The sequence below is a fragment of the Spermophilus citellus genome, assembly GCF_964194105.1.
Source record: "Spermophilus citellus genome assembly, chromosome: 2".
NCBI lineage: Eukaryota > Metazoa > Chordata > Mammalia > Rodentia > Sciuridae > Spermophilus > Spermophilus citellus.
The window spans coordinates 71,734,533-71,757,328 of NC_138183.1; the positions used below are offsets into that span (position 1 = coordinate 71,734,533).

General features: G+C 46.5%; 1 protein-coding gene across 4 annotated transcripts in view; it reads right to left on the reverse strand.

Annotated features, from left to right (window-relative positions):
• Positions 1 to 4,331: 4,331 nt before the first annotated feature.
• Positions 4,332 to 22,796, reverse strand: part of APBA1 (amyloid beta precursor protein binding family A member 1) — a 197,332-nt gene continuing 178,867 nt past the window's right edge. For 3 of the 4 annotated variants that reach the window (XM_081280158.1, XM_081280156.1, XM_081280157.1), the window contains 7 exons: positions 22,704 to 22,790; positions 21,987 to 22,172; positions 18,671 to 18,850; positions 16,086 to 16,298; positions 8,952 to 9,071; positions 6,941 to 7,081; positions 4,332 to 6,241 (listed from right to left, as the gene is read on the reverse strand). In XM_081280158.1, the coding sequence (XP_081136284.1) occupies positions 6,170 to 6,241; positions 6,941 to 7,081; positions 8,952 to 9,071; positions 16,086 to 16,298; positions 18,671 to 18,850; positions 21,987 to 22,172; positions 22,704 to 22,790 (999 nt within the window). In that variant the 3' untranslated portion in view covers positions 4,332 to 6,169. The remainder of the gene's footprint in view (positions 6,242 to 6,940; positions 7,082 to 8,951; positions 9,072 to 16,085; positions 16,299 to 18,670; positions 18,851 to 21,986; positions 22,173 to 22,703; positions 22,791 to 22,796) is intronic. The other variant, XM_081280159.1, reaches the window with a different exon arrangement.

Genomic DNA, 22,796 nt, shown 5'->3' on the forward strand with positions numbered 1-22,796 from the left:
CAGGCTTAGAAAAAAACATTTTTTGATTATAACAAGCTATTTCATAATGATAGCAAGTTAACTTCGATTGTAAAGATGGAAAAATAAAAAAGTAAAAAATACTAATAAAAACTTTATCTTTGCACTCAATTCCTTTCTCCATTTGGAATTTATGACATCCCATTTGACAACTTGTTATATTGCCTATCTCTTAACATGTTAATGTAATTGTTGTTTTTCAGTATTACTAAAAATATAAAGGGTTTATCCATTATGTTTGAACATTCTGAATTTGTGTTACTCTTTATACTTTCCTACATTTTTTTTCTTTATTCTCATCTTTCTTTTAGTTTGAAGAATTCCCTTTGGCTATTTCTTGCAGGATAGGTCTGGTGGTGACAAGTTAAGCAGGGTATTTATTTTCTCTGAGCCTATGGTCACTGCCACAGCACCAGATGGCACCAAAACTCATGTACATCAGGAGTCTGAGGTTGATGTATTGTCACTGTTTTAGCCTTAGAAGATGCCACCCGCCCAAGTCTGTCACAAATCTGCAGTTGCTGTGTTGTTCGGGATGGAATGGGGGAGTGCATAAAAAGGGCTGTGTATTTTTGTAAGTCTCTGCTTGGTATGGGGTGGGCCCAAACACGTCACCCACAGGCACCAACCTGTGATCAGGCATTGCAGAATTCTGTCTAGTTCTAGGCCTCACATAGAGGGTCCAGTCTTAGTCTCCTGAGCAGTGACTTGTGCCTAACTCCCTCTTCTCTCCATGGGATAACAACTCTCAATATTGTGCTGCCTGGGTTTGGGGTAGGAATGGGAAGGGCAACCATATCAGTACTCAGGATCATACCCAGAGCCCATTGCCCCCTGAAACCAGGGCAGTATAAGGACAGGACCAAAGCCCATGGTGCTACAGCCTGCCTGCTGATCTGGTGTACTCGTTGGCCCAAGACTGCAGCAGACAGGTAGAGATGACGCTGGGCTGCACTATAAGCCCATCCTCCTGGGGCTTCTGATCTCTGCCTGGCACTAGTGTGGGTCCAGACTCTCCCTCTCTCTGCGGGCACTAGTCTGGGGACAGGAGCCATTGGGATCTCCCTGGTGTTGTTTCACCTGCCTTACTGGGTGGAGTCTAAGGCAAGTCCTGAGCTTACTTCCCTGTAGATGGAGTCTTGCTTTATATGTGTTGCCAGAGGTTGTAGGAGGGATCATGGAGGCAGTCCCTTGGCCACCAGGCTAATGTCCACAGGCAGGGGCCATGGGGGTTCTGGATTTCAAGTCTAAAGCCTTCAGTTAATTATCTCTCCCTCTCCCAAGTGGGAGGCATCTCTTTCCATGTTGTGCTGCTTAAAGTTGAAGGATGATGACATAACCAACCTTTCCTTCCTGCTTTCTTCAGGGTGTCTCTTGTGTTAAAACCAGGTACTGCAATCTCTCATCGGATTTCCTTAGCTCTTGTGAAGGCAATTTTGTGTGTGCATAACTGTTTAAATAGATGTTTCTGTGGGGAGATGACAGTTGGGGGGCCTTACTGTACAACTGTTTTGCTCTCCTTCCTAAACCTCTGTATAAGTTTCCAGCCTCATGTATTTTGTTATAGAAATACAAAACAGACTAATATGGGTCCTCTGGAGCTGGACCACAGGAGGCTGCCACAGGACCACTGTAAATGCCCAGCCTCCACCTCCCAGGTGGAGCCCTTTCCCAGGGCTTCTGGCAGTTCCAATGCACAGAACTTACAGGGCCTGTGTCAAGTTTTTGAAGGCAATGATATTCTCAGAGAAAAACTGTGAAGAGTATTCTGCTTTAGAAAGAGGGCTGAATACTGTTAGCACCTCCAGCATACAGGAAGGTCATGCTGCTGACGTTTGAAAAGTAGAATTGCAAAAAGCAATTCCTTTGAAAATCTTTCAGAACTTTCTCACAGAACCTTCCAATGGGTCTCCAGGGTACTATTTTCCACTGTCCACCACTCAGGTCTCAGGCCCTTAACAGAGCCTCCCTCCCTTCGCTAGAGGTTTCTGTGGGGGTTGAGGAGAGGGGAATTAATTCCTGTTTCACTTCCCTCAAGGATACAAAGTATGAAATCCAGAGGGTCCTTCTCTTGTTCACAGTGTACTCAGAGGGGGCTGACAGTACCAGGGAGGATCAGCCCAACAGGCAAACACAGCCTTTTGTGTTTATAACCAGGTCAGCTTCACAGAACAAAAGCCTGGGCTCTGGGCAGCAAGACCCTGTAGTCACAGTGGGCAGGAGGTGGCCTATTAGGGAAAAGACATGATCCTCCCCAACAAGGTCTGTACCTGTCGTGAAACAATAAGACACTCAGCGGGGCCAAGAGATGAAGTTCTTGTTTATTGTTGCAGCAACTCTTATACAGACATTAGCGTTCAGTTAAATAAAGGAGATAGCACATTAAATACATCACAACCCCAAACCAGACAACTGCGGCCACGGTACAGAGAAGGGGAGGGAGGGCCAGGACCGGTGACCAGACTGTCAAAAGGAAATACATTCAGTGGGTGTGCGGTGTCAACATTCCAGGCTCACGTGTAGATATATTTTATTTATATATTTATTTATATTTATATATAGAGATCATTGAGTTTTGTGTATATAAAGAACGATATTGTTACAAATACAATACTTCTCCCGACGCTTTACAATAAACTCTATGCACCCTCTTTACTGAATGGGAGTACAAGTTCATACTCTAGGTGCTGTGCTAAGTATGTACAAGAGATTTCATTCCCACACAGTCCTCACACACTGCCTTGATGGAGGGGGAAATAAAATTAAGGGTTGAGTGCTCAAGTGGACTCCAGCCAGGGAAGGAGCGGACGGAGGTGAAACTAACCAACAAGTAGCCTGGTGAAGGTGAGAGTTGATACATCAGGACGAGGTGGCCCTTGGTTGTAAACATTGGTAATGGCCACACCACTGGGTGGAGAGACCCAGGAAGGGCTCTGCAGGTAGGTGGGTTTTCATTAGCTTGCGACAGGGAGCGTTGGGTGTGGTGGGGGTGTAGAGGGAGGAGGAGCAATGGGGGAGGTAGTAGGTTACTCTGGACTCCCTGAAGGCCAGTGTTGATGGGCAATGTTCAGAAAGCAAGCCTGTGCACAGGGACGAGGTGCCCTGGGATGTGCTCTACCCCTGCTGAGCACACTCTGGAGAGGGAGGAGGGGATCCTCTGGGAAGTGGGCTTCAGGCATTGGTTTGGGGGGTTTCTTCCTCTCATGACCCAAGGCTGGTGGTGGGTGGCTCCCTGAAAAGTCCCCATTGGAGAAGGCAGAGGCAGGGTGGATTTTGGTGCATCCTGGGAAGACCAGGAGGAAGAGGTGAATCTGGGAGCCCGTCCCCAAAGCTGAATCACTAGCCTGTCCCAGCACAGTGGCCAGAGTGGCTAGGGTAATTCTGTGCCTTGCATTTTGGGGACAGGCTGCTCTGCACGTACATCATCCCTGCTATGTGGGGTGCTGAGATATTTACACATGTAACTACACACATACGGGATGTCAGAAGGGAAAGAGACCACCACCTCTTTTGGGACTTTTGGACACAGAGTGACTAACACTTGAGATCCCATTTCTGAGGTTAACCACAGGTAGGCTGATGTTAGCAGAGGAAGAACACATTTCAGCGAGGCGGGCCTGTACCAAGCTCCAACAGCTTCCACTCGGGTGTGAGGAACCACATTGATTAGCACAACAGAAAGTGATGCAGAAATACTCTTACTCTTATGCTAAAATACGTGAGTCCTCTAGAAGAGCTTACAAATTGGCTTTTCAGCACCTCTTGAAGTTTCCAACATTTTTTTGTGCAATAGGAATAAAAAGTATTTTCTCTTTCTCTCTCATTAGGATGAAGATACTTCACTGTAATTACTTAGGGGTTGGGCAGGGATGTGTTCCTGGAGTTCCCATCCCGGGCCAATTGCAGGCAGGTCTCTCTGGTCCTATCTAGGAGCTTGGGCAGGTGCCCCAAGGGGCCACCCTAGGGACAGACTGGCAAGAGCCCTTCCAATGATTTTCCAAGGCTTCTGCTGCCTGAAATGCTGATAATGCTTCATTCTTGTTCTACCCACTGTCTCTTCTGGCAGGGCAGAGATGGACTGCTGACTCTTTAGTATTTAATTATAATACTAGACTCTCTGAAATTTGATTATTTTAGGAAAGGCAAATAGAATTCGGACTGGGGTTCCTGATCCTCACATTTATGGTGGGTTGACCTTGGGCTTGTCACCTGGCAGCATTCTGTTAAGTATTCCTTTGAACAAGTCCAGGGTCCTAGATCACCCTTCCCTCGCTCCCATGGCCCCACCCAGCCAGTGCCCCGCAGCAGCAGCCGGTGGCCTCCCTTCATTTGGGGCTTTTTTATTACGGTAAAACAGAGACTTCAGCTGCTGATTTCTTTCAAACATTTGGATTTTTTGATTCTTAATTCAGAAAACTCAAAGTCCAGGAAGTCCAGGGGGTCGGATGACATTGTTCTCTGGCCGAAGTCTCCTATTTCTAAACTTGTTATGATCACTTTTCTCCCTTAAATTCCTCTGTTCTCTAGATAAATACATCCTACCTAACTTTTGCTCACTGAATTCCTATTTCCACAGACACAACATAAATATCCCAGATGCAGAGAACAGGGGTTATATTAATATTACAAAATATATTAGTTTTTCTTCCCCTGTCTCTACTGAGGTCATGAATGAAACAAAACAAAAACAAAACCAAGTCATACCCCACATGAAAAAGAAAAGAAAAGAAAAAAGTTCTTTGGACCAAGAATAAGTAAAAACTGGCTCAGAATAATATTACTAAAACATCCACACTGAACTGAGACGGAATCCAGAAGTGTGGGGCACCTGATGCAAACACATTCCACACCAGCTGAAAGCTCCCTTAGACCAACCAGGCATGGAGATATTTCCAGAACACATTTGGGGATTCTTAGGCATAATCTGAGGTCATTACTGACCCCTTAATTTTGTGGTTTGTGGGCTATTCTGGCCTTTCAGATATCACATCCTGCCTGGTGGTCCTGACGACTAGGAGGTTGGTCTCACCTGGGGTTCAGAAACGTGCCATCACTCTCTTCCAGGAGAATAGTACAGCCTTCCCAGCCTCCCTTCCCTGCCTCCCTTCCCTGCCTCCCTTCCCCGCCCCCGTGTGTACAGGGGTGGGGGAGTCCGAGAAGACATTTTCAATCAAGTGGTATCGGGAGGGCCAGGCCTCAGCCAGAGACGGCATCTCTCTCAGGACAAGGCTGATTGGACTCTGCATGCCTGACCCCCTGCCAGGGTAAGGGGTCTCCAGAGAGGGGCTGTGGGTTTCCAGGGGCTCTGTGTGCCAGATTTTTAGCTTATCTTCCTGGTGGTAGAGAGCAGGGCAGGGCAATGTGCATGTGAGATACTGTGAGAGCGTGTGTGTGTAATATACGGAGAGGCAGATGGCACCTGCCTGCGTTATCTACTGACCAGTGACCTCAGAGTACCTGGCAGAGCTTCGGTTGCCTGGTGAATTGCCACTCTCTGCAGTGCCAGGGCAGCCTGTCTGAGGCTGTCACTTCTCCCTTTATCCTTATGTGAGGAGGCCTGTATTAGACCACACGTATATGTAGAAACTAAAACTACCTATGAAAGAGGTTGCAGGTTGGCTCAGAAATTCTGGGTGGAGACAACATAGGGGGCCCCAGCTGCATGGTGGACAGTGCATACCTTTGATGTGGGATGGTCCCTGTTCCTGCCTCATTCCTGTCAAGAGATAGGAAGAGAGCAGAGGTCAGCAACTGAGTTTTAGGCACTGCTGAGGGAGCATCTGCACTGCCCCTGGGAGTTCCTTCTAAGCGGTCTGTGTCTCTTGGGGTAGGACGATCCCCCTTGGGCAGTGAGAGCCACCTTGGGAGGTCCTATAAGATGGCCCTGGACATATCCCTGATGGACAAGGGCTGTTATTCATCCTCAAGGGAGCACATACAAAACTTTCCTGATTTTAAGGGATGGGGGGGAAGCAAACTGGAGAGAGACAGAGAGCAAAGAGGTCCTTGCGGATTCTTCTCTTTCTGTGTAAAACCAAATGCTGGGCGCGAGAGGAAAATGTCTCAGCGGACACACGGATGCAGCACAGAAACACAACCACGATGAGGAGAGTCCTCCATGCAAGCCTCCGCGAGGGCGAGCCAGGCACGCTCAGATGTAAACGGGCTGCTCCTGGGCCGTCAGCAGTCTGTACATGGCCGCTGGCATCGTCTTCATGTGGATCTGAGGGCAGAAACGCATGTGAGCATGGAGTGGAGGGGAGAGACGAAGCCTCCTCCAGGGAGGGGCTCCAGGGTACCCACCCCAACAGGGACCGGACCCAGGGTGGCCCAGGAAGAACAGAACCCACAGGCTTTCTGTAATGCTCAGGGGTGATGTGAAGTGAACAAAGGAAACCAGAGAAGGCTTATTTTCCCAGTCCAGTGTTTTCATTCTGATCAGTCCTTGGCAAGACAGAGAACCTTTCAAATGGAAGGAAAGTGACTCGGCTTCACGGCTCCTGCCTCCTTTCCACCCTTGGCATTAAGGAAGCAACAGCCAATTAGCCTCGGACCCGGCAGCCAGGGCTTCAGGAGAGCCACCGTGTGGGTGCAGCTTGACTCTAAGGGTTAGGTCTGCCAAGCACATTTGCAGGGATTAATGGGGGAAGATGGAGAAAACTTGGGAAGCCACCAACAGGAGCACTGCCACTCTGTGTGTGGAAGGGAAGGTGAGTGGTGACTTGACTTCATGTTGTGGGGGAGCCCTCAGACAACCTCTTCGACAGTGTGTTCAACTTTAGGTCCAAGATGGTTCCAGTTATTAAGGGGAAGGGACACATAGGAAGGTCCCTGGAAGGACTATGGGGATCAGGGTCAGCAGGATGCAAGGGGTACCAGATGGCTCCCTCAGCCCCTTCCCCAGCCCGAGCCTCCCTCCTACCTCCCCAACAGCATTAGAGAGGATGTGGACTATCTTCTCGTGCGGGGTAGCCACAACGCTCTGTCCGTTGATTTCAATGATCCGATGTCCCACGCGGACGCCTCCCCTCTCAGCTATTCCCCCTCGCATGAGGCTGCAGATCTACCAGAGCCAAACACCAGGTTACTCCTTGTGGGCAGCATCCTGTCTCAGATCTCCATGGGGTCAAAAGACTCTCTTCCCTGGGACCCTCATCCCCCAGCATGCACATCTCTGAGAAGCAGATGGAGCTAGGCTGAGGGTATTTAAATCTCTTAGAATATTTTCACAGGAAATAGGTTCTGTAGGTTGACATGGCCACCTTGTTCATGTAGTTTGCTGGATTTCACGACAAGCTGAATCAAAGAATTAAGTCTTCCAAGCATATTTGGTGGGATTGATTGGGAAAAAGTTAATCCTCTGGGCCTGTCACATGGGTGCTAGTGTTTCAGACTGTCAGCCTGTGTAGCACTGGTTAGTATTTCCAGAGTCATAAGTGGGCTCAAACATGGAACTGTTTAAAGCTAGCAGCCTTTTTGTAGGGTCACAACTGCATGAGCCACCCCACTTTGTATTCCAAAGTATGGCCAGTTGTAGGGGAAGGTACCTTTCTGCTTTCCCAGCTCTGTGACCATGTTCAAACACGGTGATGTGCAACCAGGCAGTGGATAGAGGCTCTTGGCTGCTGGCAAATGAGATCTCTAGAGCTACAGGGTGTAGCTGTCCCTCCTTCTCTCTCACACTAAGCAACCCAATGTTAATATCTGAGCAACCTTTGTTTTTTAGTGGTGCTGGAAAATTCAACCCTGGGGTCTTGCATATGCTACACAAGTGCTGTGCCCCTAAGCTACATCCCCAGTGCCAGCTTTTAACATTACTCAAATATGAACAAAGCAAACAGGTATAAACATGTAAAGAGATGACATCAGACCAAACCTCTGAGGAGTAACCCTGGTTCCTCTAACAGGCAAGCCAGGCTACTGAGATACAGAGACCACAGGAAACAGGGCTGGAAATTTCAACTCCAATTGGGAATTTCAAGGCTATTTCTAAACCTTACAACATACTTGGAATGAAATTTTAATTACTGAAGAACTCTTAATTGAAAGTTAAGGGAAGCGTATAAAAAGAACAGGGTCCTTATGTTGAGAAAGATAAATTCAAAGAGAAGGCAGTACCATCCAAAACCCATGAAGGCAAGGTTACAGATGGAGACCAGTTGCCACCACAGCCCAGAGTTACTGTGAATACAGAACAAGGCAAACCAGGGCATAAAGGAGTATTATTGAGGACAGTTTGTTTGGGATGAAGAAAGAGATACAGCTAGTTGGCAACGGCTGTAAAACACTGTGAATGTATTTACTGCCACTTAAATTGTTAGCTGTAAATTTTTGATCATATATATTTTATCACAATAATAAAAAAAGAAAACATTAGGAAGTACTATTTAAGGCAGACAGTCAAGTGATTAAAAATACTCCATTCCTAAAGCTAATTCAGGCTAAAACGGTGACTGGGCTAAGCACAGATCAATCCTGCACAACAGCCCTGGGCAGGGATCTTGGCCTGGGGTGCACCCTGGACCCCTGGGGAGCTTGAAGCTTAGTGAGCAGCTCTCTCTGCCCTGTCCTTGGGAGTGTGGCAGTTCAGCAGGGGCTCTGAGTAATGCCAGGAAGATAGCTGCAATCCCAGGGAGGAGGCAGCCCTTGGCGGGGACATCCTAGCTACCAGGGTAGCAGCTGGGGGGCCTCTCTGCCGAACTCTGCTTCAGGGCCTGTCTCTTCCCACGTAGAATGGCACAGAATTCTCTGCTCAAAGGAAATCTACCCAAAGAAGGAGCTGAGTGGGTCTTTATCCACTTATCTCCTTCCCTTAGGGATGCTTTTGGGGAATGGACTAGCTGGGGAAAAAAAAATAAAACAAGAAACAAAAACAGAACACGGCTATGTTTTTGTCAACATTTGGAAAAGTGTGTGAAGCGAGTTGCACTTACAATTCCGTTCTGGACGCTGAATCCCAGCTGGTAGCGAAGGTCTGGTCTTCTGATTAATACCGTGGTCACTGGAGGACACCTCACGATATTCAGCTTGACTCGGGACTGATTCTTTAAGCCCTTAAACAAGAATAGTGTACAGTGGATATGGTGACCCCTGAGGCAGGCAGAACAAATAAGAGCAGACAGCATCCAAGATCGAAGCTGCTCTAGGACGCCTGGGAGTGCCTGCTCCCGTCCTGTGCCCTGGAGACCTTATCACCCCAGGGGAGGAAACAGTAGGGTTCAAATGGAGCTCTTTCAACCCAGGCAGAGATCAGAGTCAAGTGGGCAGAATCTTCATTTTGGGAAAAGGACTGTGTTCAAGGACCCGATGGAAGTGCAACTATGAGGAAAAATGTTATATGGGCTTTCTGGCTTGAAAGATGAAGGATGCACCCTCTGTCCGGTCAGGAGAGAGAGGAGTGGAAATGGACTCCCACGCTCGAGCAGTGACTCGTAACAAAGGACGTCTCATTCATAGCAGGTGCATGGGGACTGTTTTCTCTCCTTTCCCCATCCTCTCAGCTGTTGGAGATTTTTATGGTTTATGGACATTCCCACAGCAATTGGGGCTGCCATTGGTCTGCATCTCCTGGGGAGGGCTGTAGGATGGGTGCTGAGGGAGAAGAAAGGAGGAAAGACACAAAGGTCAGGGTTTCATGACCCTAGACCACACAGCCCTTCCTCTGTTAGAAATGGAACGTGGAAGGAAAGCTAGTCTTTGAGGAGGAAAAGGAAACAGGTCTCAATCTGAGCGGAGTTTCCTCCAACCCACTGTGGTTTAAAGTGAGCTCAGGCTAGACTCTGTTACACTCAGAGCTGTGACAGGCACTCTCCCCTCTGCAGGAGCATCTGCTTTAGACCACCAGCACAGAGCTCCACGTGCCTCCCTCAGGCCCAATCACCCACTTGTCAGCTTCATCCCAGAGAAGGGTGCCAGGCAAATACAATCAACCCTAAAATTGTGCCCACCTTTCAGCTCTGCCTGGCTTAAACCTGCCTCACCCAACTACTGCTTGCTCGAGTGTGCATAGATAGGGTGGCCCAGAGCAGGAGCTCCCCAGTATGTTTTAAGATCTAGTGCACCGAGAAAAGTTTTTGCACTTTGGGATAAACAGAAAACACTGTTGTGGTTGGAGGCCCTGCTGTCCCCCCACCCCCAAGCTTCCAGAGCAGAGGTAGGGGAGGTCTGACCTGGGAGTGGGAAGCTCCTGCTGGACCTGACCCCCGCTTGAGTTGATTAGGAAGCCACTCAAGGTCAGCCACAGTGCCTCTTCTCCAAAGGGCCAGGGTTGAAGGGGAGAAGTGGCTCCTAACAGGCAGTACTTGGGGTGGGTAGGAAACTCTGCACCAGGCAGGTGAAGGGTGGCTTAATGTCATTCATGTATGTATCTCACTGACCATTGACTTAAAAAAATTATGGGTCACTTTCTATGTGCCACGAAATGTGTTAGGTCCTGGGTAGAACAAGCCATCTCTGGGCCTCCTGGAGATCAGGAAAGGGGCTGGACAAGAAATGAGAGGTAAGAAAGCCAAGACAGGAGCCTATTAGAATGATAACCCTCAGATAAGCATTGGCCTTAAATGTTTACACTGGGATTAATGAGGATTAAATTAAATAAACTGGGATTAAATATTAACCACTGGAATTATTTAGGTGTGTTTGTGGGATACAGAAAACTACAGAACATACTGAAAAGCAGGAGAGTGATCCTATTTTCTTTTTCAATGTTACCAAAAAAAAAAAAAAAAAAAATTCACATTCCTCTGGTGAGTTCTTTCCTTTTATGTGAATTGATTTAAGATGCCTGCTCAGTCCCTCAGTGAAAGAATTTCAAGATTGGGGAAAATGTGCTGCAAGATGAGGCTTAGAGAAATGGCAATTTGAAATAACCAGACCATGCCTTTGCTCTGCTATTCCTAATCAATGTTTCAAGTTGGGTCCCATTAACTTAGATTTCTGAGCTGCCATTTTATTGGAGGTGCCAATTAAATAAACGGTCATTTCATCCCCATGACAACAGTGGAATGGTGCAGTAAATTAAGAAATAGGGTGGGAGAGGAAGGGCAGGGAGGAGGGGAGGAAAGAGAAGCCAGAATGGTTTCTATAGCAACAGGAGAGCAGAACCATGATCCTGTAGAAGGAAAGGGAAACTGTGCTCTAGTTTTAAAAAGAACAAAAATCCAGAGGGCAATAGCATGAGCAGAGAAGATGCTAGCCTGCTTCACCTACCAATAATTATGCTTCAGGATTGAATTATAACAGAGAAATAAGAGCCAGGAAAACAGATAGTTCGATATCTGTAACTCCACTCTAGAAATCTATTCTTTCTGTATCTAGGGGCAGAGGAGGTCAACATGATTAAAGTGTCAAGATGCGGAACACACTGCTTTAAACTCCTCTTCCTCAAAGTGTAGTCTGAAGGCAGGCGATATGACCATCCCTGGGAGCTTGTGAAAAAGGCAGAACCCCACTTGAGACCTACCAAATCAAAACTTGCATTTTAACCAGCTCGCTGTGCGACCCACATTAGTTTGAGAAGCACTGGAGCTGCAGCTGCAGAGGGCACCGAGACCTACTGAAATGGGATCACCAAGCACCAAAAGCCCAGATAGTGCCCTGCAGTGGCAATGAAGGGTGGTGGGGGCAGTGCCTTCAGCTGTCAAGGTGCAGGCAAGAAGGGGGTGCTGTCTAGAGAACTAATAAAACAGTAATAAACCCACTTGAAGTCAGTCTGTGGGGTACTGGCAATTCTAGCTGTTATCAGCAGTTAGCATTTGCCCCCAGCCGGGCGAGGCCACAGATGGGCCATCTCATTTTCCCATTCAACAAGGTTGTGTGTTCTGGGGCACTGTGCAAGCTCCGTGGAGTCTAACTGGGGCTTCCTGCCTAGTGCTGCTTTGCTGAGCAGAGCCACGAGGCAGCGGTTTTCTTACTCTCCATCTCCAGCAGCTACATCTCTTTCATCGTTGCGTGGTCTTTTAATTTTCTGAATCCATGGAGACTCCACTTACAGACATTTAAGTTCAGCTACTCAAACAAACCCTCCCCCCAGGAAGCTGCTTGGGTAGCTGTATTCCCAGAAGCTCCCTTTCACCTTGTGGCAGGGATCTGTATGACAGAAGCGGAGTCTCCAGGTGGCAGCAGGGGTGCCAAGTCTCACAACTCCCTCATACAGTCTGTGTCCTTTGGAGACTGGCAGGGAGGGTTGGGACTCACTGGCCATTTGGGGGCCCTGGGCAAGTGTCTGTGCCTTTGGAGTCTCAGATGACTCACGTGAACCAGGTGTCAGCCATCATTCCCTGTGGGCTGTCCTAAGAGGGTCCTCTGCCTGTTGCTGATTCTCTTCATCCTCAACTGGATAAAGAAAGCCAAAGAGCTCTCTGGGGCCCTTTTCATAAGGAAAATGATCCCCTTTCAAAGATCCCTTTCTCAAGGGTTCTACCCTTATGACCTAGTTACTTCCGAAAGGGCACACCTCCTAAGGCCATCACATGGGGATTAGGGCTTCAACAAATGCACTTCATGGGACATATGTAGTCTAGAACATCCCTTTCTTCTTGCCCCTCCTTAAACCTTTCCAGACACAAGGTTATTCTTTTTTTTCTTCATTTTTTAAAATATTTTTTTAGTTGTAGATGGACACAACACCTTTATTTTATTTGTTTGTTTTTACGTGGTGCCAGGGATCGAACCCAGTGCCACACACATGCTAGGCAAGCACTCTACCACTGAGCCACAACCCAGCCCCCTGAAGGATTGTCCTGAGAATTTCAGTGTTTGGCAGCATCTCTAGTCTCTACCAACTAGATGCCTGTAGCACCTTCCTCCCCCTTGTGACAATGAGACCGTCTCCAGGCCTTCTGGGGCGTGCAACATCATCCTTGGCTGAGGGTCTTGGATCTAGCACTTGAACAAACTACTGGAAAGAGGCTATCCAGTGGCTAAGTGGCCATGTTCCATAATGACCATGTGGTCACCTTTCTGTGCCTCAGTTTCCTAACTTGTCCAATGGGTTAAACAAACGTACCTGCCCCACAGAAGGGTGTTGTGAGAGTTCAGTGCACTGATCCATGTGCACTCTTTACAACAACAGCACACAACACTTGATCACTGGGGCCTTCAGTCCTGTCATTTCTCCCTGCTAGACCAAGTCCCCAGGTGGAGATTTTGTCTGTGGTGTCTTTGGGTCTCATAGTCCCTTGTGATTCTTGTACATGAAAACAAGGTGTTTAATAAGTAACTTATTCATGGAGAAGAGGGAGATATCAATGTGGATTGATGCTGCCTTCCTAACCCTGGCCACCTGCTGCTTTTCCATGTTACCATGGTAACACCAGATCAGTTCTCACAGGCCAGACTCATGCCCCACCCCCTGACTCGATGCTAGCCCACTTTGGAAACAGGGACTTCCAAGGACCACGGTCCTCTTTTGCTAACAACTTAGGTTCTGCTCCCTCAAAGTGAATTTAAATATTGTATAAAATTTTCCCTCCTCTAAGTGCTGACAAGTCTTTTACCTCTATGTTGCTAAGATCACTGAAATTATCCTCCACATACATATTGTCATCTAGAATCTTCATTGCTCAGCTCAGCACCTACCAGAGGCCCAATGAAACATGTCTGAATATTCATGTTCAGAGAAGAGTCTCTTATCTTAATCTTTAATGTCCAGTCATGTGCCACATAATGATGTTTTAGTCAATCACAGACTGCGTATATCACAATAGCCCCAAAAGATTATAAAGATGAAAAATTCCTGTTGCCTAATGATATGGTGTCTGTCCTAAGGTTGTAGCATAACTCATTCCTGATGTGTTTGTAGATGCTGGTGTAAACACACCTACGTCAGGGCCAGTCATATACAAGTACAGCACACACTTATGTACAGTAATAATGCCTGATCAATGACTGCAGTACTGGTTCATGCATTTACTATGTTATACTTTTGTCACTGGAGTATACTTACTTTAAAAAAAAACAAGGTTTATTGTAAAACAAGGTGTGTGGCATGTGATGCCAATAGAGGCCTCAGAGTTGGTGATTACCACAGCTCTTGTTTGCATCAAGAGGCCAGATCTAGAGGTTGGGGCTGTAGGTCAGCGGCAGAATGCTTACCTAGCATGTGTGAGGCATTGGGTTTGATCCTCAGTATCAAGTAAAAATAAATAAAATAAAGGCACTCTGTCCATCCATAATTACAAAAAATTAAAAAATAAATAAATAAAATAAAGGTTAAAAAAAAGGTTACATCTAGTGACTGACCTGGGTTTGTGTAGGTATTCTATGATGTTTGCAAAATGACAAAATTGCCCAATGATGCATTTTTCAGAATTTGCCCCTATGATTAAAGGACACATGGTAATACATTAAAGAAGACACAGAATTTATTCATTAAAAGTAGCACTGGGGCTGCGTTGTGGCTCAGCTGTAAAGCATTCACCTAGCACGCATGAGATACTGAGTTTGATCATCAGCACCACATCAAAATAAATAAATATGGGGCAGGGGTTGTGGCTCAGTGGTAGAGTGCTCGCCTAGCACATGTGAGGCACTGGGTTCAATCCTCAGCACCACATAAAAATAAATAAATAAAATAAAGGTATTGTGCCCAACTACAACTAAAAAAGAAATATTTAAAATAAATAAATAAATAAAATAAACATATAAAGGTATTGTGCCCCTCTACAATCAAAAAAACAAAACAAAACAAAACAAAAGCACTGACCCTGGTGGTAAACACTCAATTGCACCCTCTACTCCTACCCCCACCCTCTTAGATGAGGATGTTGGCTTTTGTGTTCTGTTTTTATGCTCAGAAGGACGATTGTATGACTGCACTAATTCATCCCTTAGAGCTATGTTCTAGCTAATGGTACAGAACTGTTTGGGGTTCATAGGAGGAATACTTCTGTCATGCTGGCCATGCGATCAGCAAGTATCAGTGTTGAAGACTACACATGGATGCTTCATTGTTAAGGAAAAGAAATTAGATTTTCTTCTTAAGTATTCACATTTAATTTTCACTTAAGTAGCTCTTCTTAGCTTTATGTAACAGTATCAGTTCAGGTTGAATGAGAAGTCATTATGTTCATGTAAGAAGAGGACTTCGTGGACTATAACAGTTTCCTCCTTACGGCAATTAGCCATTAGGCTCTGGGAAAGACACTTGCCTGTGTCAGTGGCTTCAGGTTTGAAGCATTTCTAGGGTCTTCTTTTTTCTTTCTGTGGCAATGGGGGTTGAACCTGGGGGTGATCTACCACTGAGCTTAATCTCTAGCCCTTTCTGTTTTATTTTTATTTATTTATTTTTTATTATGAGACAGTGTATCGCTAAATTACACAGGCTAGTCTTGAACTTAAGATCCTCCCACCTCAGCATCCCAAGTGGCTCTGGGACTGTAGGTGTGTGCCACCATGCCTGGTTTATCATTCCCATAATTCTTAACAGAGATGGTAAATCATCTCAAGTTCATCTGACTTCACCCTAAGGGACTGTCTGGATTATTGAGCTGAGGCTGCTGAGGCTGAGTCTAGACATACTGAGAGAGGGTTGTGATTGATTAGTGATGCCTGCAGTGGCTGTTAGTGAGCCAAATATACTATCCCTGATCTAAAAATGACTTGTAAATAGGAGGAGCTTATAAATACTAAATAATGAGATGTCTGAGAACAAGCATATTTTATATATACATATATATACACACATATATATATACATATATATACACACACATATATATACACACATATATACACACACATATATACATATATATACACACACACACACATATATATATATATATATATATATAATTTTGTTTTTAGTTATTGATAGACCTTTTATGTTTATTCATATGTAGTGCAGAGAATCAAACCTAGTGCCTCCTAGTGCCTCGCACAGGCCTGGCAAGTGCACTACTGCTGAGCCCTAGCCCCAGCCCTGAGCACAAGCCTTTTTTGTATGTGTGCCTTCCTTGGTGCCTGACACTTAGAATACATTTGTAAATGTTAATGATTAGACAGCAGTTACACTTCATGTCATTTTGGGTTGATAACAGAAATAGATTTTTCCCAGGTCTGGGTACCTTGATAATGCTCTGGCAGGTGGACAGAGGCAGGCCCACCAGGCTGGTGCCATTAATGGACATAATCTGGTCCCCAATGTTCAGCTTCCCCGACTTCTCTGCGGGGCCTCCATGCATCATGTTGGCTATGATCACGGTTGGTAGGATGGATCCCCAGCCAGACTCCACAATCACAACTCCTAGGATTTCTCCTTTCTGCTTCTCTATGAAAACCTGACAGGAGAAAAACACAGAGAAATCCTGAATCATTAACCATGGGAGATAGTGGTAGAAGTGAAAGCCACTCCACTTCTTGCCTAAAGACAGGTTTTCCCTCATGACCTCAGCCCAGGTGAGCTCCTGTCTTCTCTGCATCTCATCACATCCACAGTCCTTAAGAAACAATTTCATACAGGCCAGTGCCGTTTTTTGTAATTCATACTTGTTTCACATTAGTAATCTGATCTCGGCACACAACCACAGGGCACTAGATTTTTTTTTTTTTCCTCCTGATACTGGGTATTTAACCCAGGGGTGCTGTACCACTGACTACATCCCTAGCCCTTTTTATTTTATTTTGATACAGGGTCTTGTTAAATTGTCTAGGCTAATTTGGAATCCTCCTGCCTCAGCCTCCTGAGTTGCCGGGGTTATAGACGTGCACCGACACACTTGGCTTGTCCAACATTTTTTCAATGTGGTCTCTACTGGCAGGGGAGGAAAGTTGGTCAGTAGGAGCTTTGGTGGCCTATTATGGCTTCTAGAAATGGCTTTTGAATTCTAAGCACAGGTTATCCCATTCCGCAAAATGTCATAAGTTTTCTCCAACATTTAAGATTCCTGAGTTAAAAATAAATATTCAGAAAAACTTCTCTGCAAAGAGAAAGTTAAAGAAAAAGGAAAAACTGATGTGGGAGTCGTCATAGCTGCAAGCTCAGGAGTGCACACAGCAGAGCATGTCCTGGGAAGGTATAATGTTCTCCTGATCTCCGTGGCAGGCAGAGCAGGCAGGAGTTAGAGTTGCACACCTGCAGGATGGGGAGATTTCCAGAGATGCTGAGAAAAAGTGAAGTGCTTCTTGAAAGCAGCCTGCAAAGTGTGGGTGTGTTTATTAGGGTCTGGAGAGGTCTTCTCTAAGCTGGCACCCTCCCCACTACTGCTGACGCTCACAGTTGGCCCTTTCCCTGGGAACTGCCCTTGGCCAGATGGGAGACATTCCATCCCCATTATGGGGTGACCTGTTTCCCACTGCCCAAATTCCTATGTGGCCGTCTAATCTCCAGAATCCCCAGGGCATCAAAATGGAGGCAGGGTCTCTACAGAGGGAATGGGGTTAAAGTGTGGTGATTTGGATGGGCTCTAATTCAGTATGACTGGTGTCCTCTTCAGAGGAAATTTGGACACAGACTGTATGGGGAAGATGTGGTGAAGGCACAAGGAAGAGATGGTCATTTATAAGCCAAGGAAAGAGGCCTGGGACAGATCCTTCCTGAGGCCTACAGAAGGAACCAACCCTATCAACACCTCAATCTTGCCCTTTCAGCCTCCAGACCTGAGAAGAGGACACACGTCTTTTGCGGAAGGCATCCAGTCTGTGGGACTTTGCTACAGAAGCATTAACAAACTTTTATATCTCTTGCTCAACCTTGGCCAATGAGCAATAGAGGTCATTTGCTCTAAGGTGGGATAAGTCTGTCCTGTATTCTGTGTCTCAGAGCTTCCCTCAGATTACAAAGAAACTTATGCCAGTGAGACCACACTCTTCCTAGTGCCCCACATCCTGCTCCCACCTTCCACTCTTCTGAGTGGAGGTTTGCAATAAACTTGCGGAACAAGAATCCTCACCTGAGACTCTGCTTCCAGGGAGCCTTACCTGAGATCCCTCATACATTAATGGATTAGAAGAGCACTTTCTCATTAAAGCTGCTTGACATTTATGGGATAAAGTCTGAAAGCTTCAGCTAGACTTGCAAGCCCTTCAGTCTGACCTGGACCTTATTTTGGTCTGACCCTCTCTTTCTGGGTCCACCTTCTGTTCAAGCCAAGCCTTTCTGATTCCCTAGACGCATCTGCAGCTTTCTGACCTTCCATTTTCCTGTTACTTCAGTTCTGTTTGCTTCTACGTGTTCCAAATAACCTCCAGACCAGCTCAGATGATTCTGTCTGCCTCCAGTTACTCCTGGGGCGCTTAGTCTGAAGCAGTGGGGTGCACAGCATCTGTCAGCTGAACCTGCAGTCTGTTCTGTTCTGCCAAATGCAGTGGGCTTTGACCAGTGCTTGAAGGAGCACCATAACTGAACTTTGTTGGTGCCCTTATCCAGACTCTCAGGTCCTGGACTCTACCCTTATAAAGCTATCTGCCTCTAGAATCCACTAACACTTGGCTTTGGATTCCTAGGAACACAGGATATACTGCGATACCTGTCCACAATAGCATTTAGTAACGAGGCCCGTTGGGGTGGAGCTAGAGAGATTGTGAGCCCTTCACAATGTCCTGCCAAACCCACATTCTGCTGCCTTCGTTTACACAGCAGGGCTGCCCCACTCTCCCTGGGGTCCCCACCCAGCTGGCCCAGCCTGGGGAACAGTCTCAGGAAAGTACCTACATCTTTGCAGTTTTCTGACTTGGAGAAGTGGATCAGGTCGTCGTTGTACATGTCCTGGGTGTTGAGCAGGTCACTGTACTCCTTCTGGCTGAGGTCTTCGGGGTTAATCCCGTTGGCCCTGAGGAATTCCTGGTATGCCACACTGAATGCCTGCCCTATGGACTGTGCGATCAGCTGGGCCTAGAGTAGCAGCCAGAGGGGAAGATGGTGGTCAATGGGCAGTGCTGTGGGTGGGTGTCTGATACACTGTCCCCCCCGGATTATCGTCCTCCTGAATTTAAGGGGTCCTAGACATCAGGTAGGCCAGAAGTTCTACAAAGGATCACCAGTGCCTATCAGGGGCTGTCTTCAAAATGTTGGGGACATTTCTGATTATGACAATGGTCTTAAGGGAGGACAGTGGACAGGAGTCAGAGATGCTGAATATCTTGCCATGCAAGGGACAGTTCCATGCAATAACAGGTTGTTTTATATCCTGTACAGTTTTCAAATATCACACAGGACATTCATGTATGTGTAACACCTGTTTCTAATCATCTGTGTCCAGGACTCAGGACATAAGAACTCTGACTTATATGCACAAAGACTTTCATGGTGTAGTTACACTGAATGTTTCAAAAATAGTACTGCTTAAGTGGAAGGAAGATGGTTGTTTTATCCAAGACTTTAGCAGGAGTAGCTTCATGACTTTGGAAAATTATGCACATCACTAGTGTTTGTGGGATCTGAGCTGCCAATATATCACATCCCTATTGGCCTGTACCCTCACTGTGGTACATGGTGATTCTGCCTGTGTATTTATATATGCATAGTGTTATTTAGCCTTCAATTCAAAATGTCAAGTAGAAAGTGTTTACAACATGACACTGAATACTATGTTCTCTTACTCATAAATCAAGAAGGTATAAGCACATTTACATACTGTGCTATGATTTTTACCTTAGTTTGCTCACCTTTTATTTCTCCTTTCTACTATATATGGCCAAATATTGATTATTTTTGAAAAATTTTAAAAGGTTGTGTTGGATACAATAGTCAAGAGCTCTGATCCAGTCCAACCCTGCATTTTCTAGGTGAGGAGACTGAGGACTAGGGACACAAAGGTCATACAGCTCATGGGAGGGGGACTTGGCTTCTATTATTTTTCCTCCTGCTCTGGACTTTGATAACTTTCTATGGTTTGCCAGAGGAAAAGAGATGCTTAATTTTTCTAAGTTAGAGAATCTGGTGACTTCACATGCCAAAACTCACCAAGGACCTGATGTAAGCCTGGAAGGGGGTGAGGAATTGCTTTAGCATCAAGAGGTGTGTGTAGATGAATTGAAACAATATAACCCAGGAATACGACCTGTGGACTTGCTGATCTTCATTAATGGATGTAACTAACAACTGGCATTTATGGACCTCTTGCCATATGCCAGGCATCAGCCTGAAAATACACCACCTCTGAGTCACAGAGTGGCCCAGAGATGGAGGCACTGCCATTCTACAGAAAAGGAATCTGAGGCTCAGCAGTGCTCAATTTGTATTTGGAATCAGGATTCCAACCCAGCCCTGCTGGTGCTGCAGACAATGTGCTCGTCCATGCTATAGTGGAAGCAAAGGTGAGAGAGTCTCTGGTCTACTCCTATCCTAGCTCCTGCTCCTCTGTTCTTTCCATTTTTTCTGGATGAACCCTCAAGAAATCTCAAGGACAAGAAACCCCTCCTTCTGAGCTCCAGGCCAGATGGCAGCTGGGTGTCCTTGAGATCTTCAAACCTGGTGAGCAGAGCTCTCTCCACTTTTCCACTCCCCTGCAGAACACAGGGGACTTAAGATCTTAAAGTGTCACTCACAAACTTTCTGACAATCTCCTGAAACCCAGTTTGTCCCAGTTTGCATGCCTGGCCTCAGCTTTGAAGAGTGGTAGGAAAAGGCCTTGCAAGCTCCCTGCCTCCCAGCCTGTCTGGGGCTGCTTTCTAGAGAACCAGACCAGTTGAGGATGGGGACCATAAGTGTCACTGTTTCCCCCCGCTGTGTTACAGCCTTCACAGCTCTGGATTCCTGAAGAAAAGGAGGATTGCCAGGGCTCCTGAGTTCTTGGAGGAAGGCAAATTACTGCAGTGAGGTGAACACTTGGCGGAGAAAAATGGTGCTCTTGGGTAGCTTGGGGCTCTCTTCTCCATTCAAGAAACAGAACTTTCCCTCTGTGGCACAGGGAAAAAATGAACACAGTCCAGGGCCGTGACGTGGCCCTCCGGGTTTGGGCTGTGTGGTTCAAGATCATCATGGGTCTGTGACCCTGTCCTGGAGGGCAGCTTCCCAGGCCTGTGAAGGCCCATGGAGGGTGGGCGCCTGGGGGAAGCCCAGGTGCCATTGCCCTTTAAAGCCTGGCAGCCTTACCAGCTGTTCTAGGGCCAACCTGGAAGAAGGTCAAATGAAAGAATGACCTCTTTTGTAAACTCTCTGTTGATCTTATCACCTGGAGATATGAGGATTAGAGACCACCAGTTCTGGGAGGAGAAGGAGCTGGGATCCTAGGGACTGGGGCTGGGTGGGTGGGGGGTCTCCTACCTTTGGCTGGAGGTGGAGGGGGAGGAGCAGGGATGTGAACTTTCCTATAGCTAAGGGCAGAGCTGTCAACAACACAGAGTTGCCCTCTCCAAGTTCCTTAAAGATCATGTGAGACCTGTTTGTACCCCTGCAGCTGAAGTCTGATGGAACTGTTCCCCCTTTTCTTCTTTCAAGCTCTCCAGCCATATGGCTCCTTTCCCTTCTCAATCAAACCCAGCAGGCCCATGCCTCAGGGACTTGGCCCTTGATCTTTCCTCATTTTCACTTTATTCAGGTCTTTGCTCAAATGTCACCCTCTTAAGAGAGGACTTTACTGATCACCCTACTTAAAACAGCCCAATCCCTGTGCTCCTTAACCCTGAGCTACTTCCCAGCCTTTCCTGTTTTTGAGGTGCTAATTTTGAGTTGCTAAGCCTCACTAAGTTGCTAGGGCTGGCCTCAAACTTGTGATCCTTCTGCTCAGCTTTCTGAGCACTGGGATCACAGGTGTGTGTCATCATGCCTGGCCCTGCTATAATTTTATACCAAGAATATTTATCTATTATTTTCTGTGCCTTTCAACCCACGTGAGTCACTTGTTGTGTATTTTATTCAGCCCCATATCCCTAGCTCTAGTACAGTGCCTGATGCATGGCAGGTGCTTAATAAATATCTGTTTAATGTATGATGAATTAGACTGATTCAGTTCTGAGAAATCGAGAGAATCTGGCCACCCAATTGTTGTCAGGTCACCCAGAGGAAGCTCAAGGGAAGCCACCCTTACATCTTCAGACTCAAAGACATGGCAGATCATCTTGTACTGTCTTTTCCCATCCTGTGATGGGTGGGAGGCCTCGACATTCTCTTGGGAGTTGGAGCGGGGCATCCTCCGGCGGGCCATCAGCACAACAATGTTTCCAATGTCTGCGATGTAGGAAATGGTCCTCAGAGGGTGGTCCATCATTGTCTCCTGGAGGCAAGAGGGGAGAGCCCATAAGTCTAAAGACCTATGAGAAGGTCTGCCATGGGGGTGGGCTTCAGGGCTCATAGCAAAGACCTTTTGGCAGATGTACAGATACTCCCTCAGGCCTGAGGGCATTTCCCTTGACCAACCTAGGGCAAGAAATGCTTTCTGACAGTGAAAAGAAATAAGAAATTTTAAATATTTTATAAACACTAGACTCTCTGGTGAAATGAAAAAGAATGACAAAATCTCAATGACATAGTTTTTCATGCGTGATTTTTAAACCAAACTTCTCAAAAGGCTTATCTGTCCCTATTAATGAAATCTCTGCAGAGAACTCAGGAGAATGATAAACAACGTCCATATTTTAATTTTTTCTTTGAGCTTTAAGACAATGACAGCCCCACCCAGCAAGAGGCACTAGCAGGGTGCATGGAGCTCAGCAGATGGGGACAGCCACACCGTAGGCACAGGCAAAGCCTCTGCCTTGCAATGCCACTAGGCTTCACCCCAGGAAAGGTGGGAGCCAGCTGGTACCTGTGTGTCGGCGTTCAGTACTTTAATTCTCTGGGTAGAAATGAAGAGGTCCACCTCTGTCATTGGCTGAGATTCGCCTTCAGGAGCCTGAAA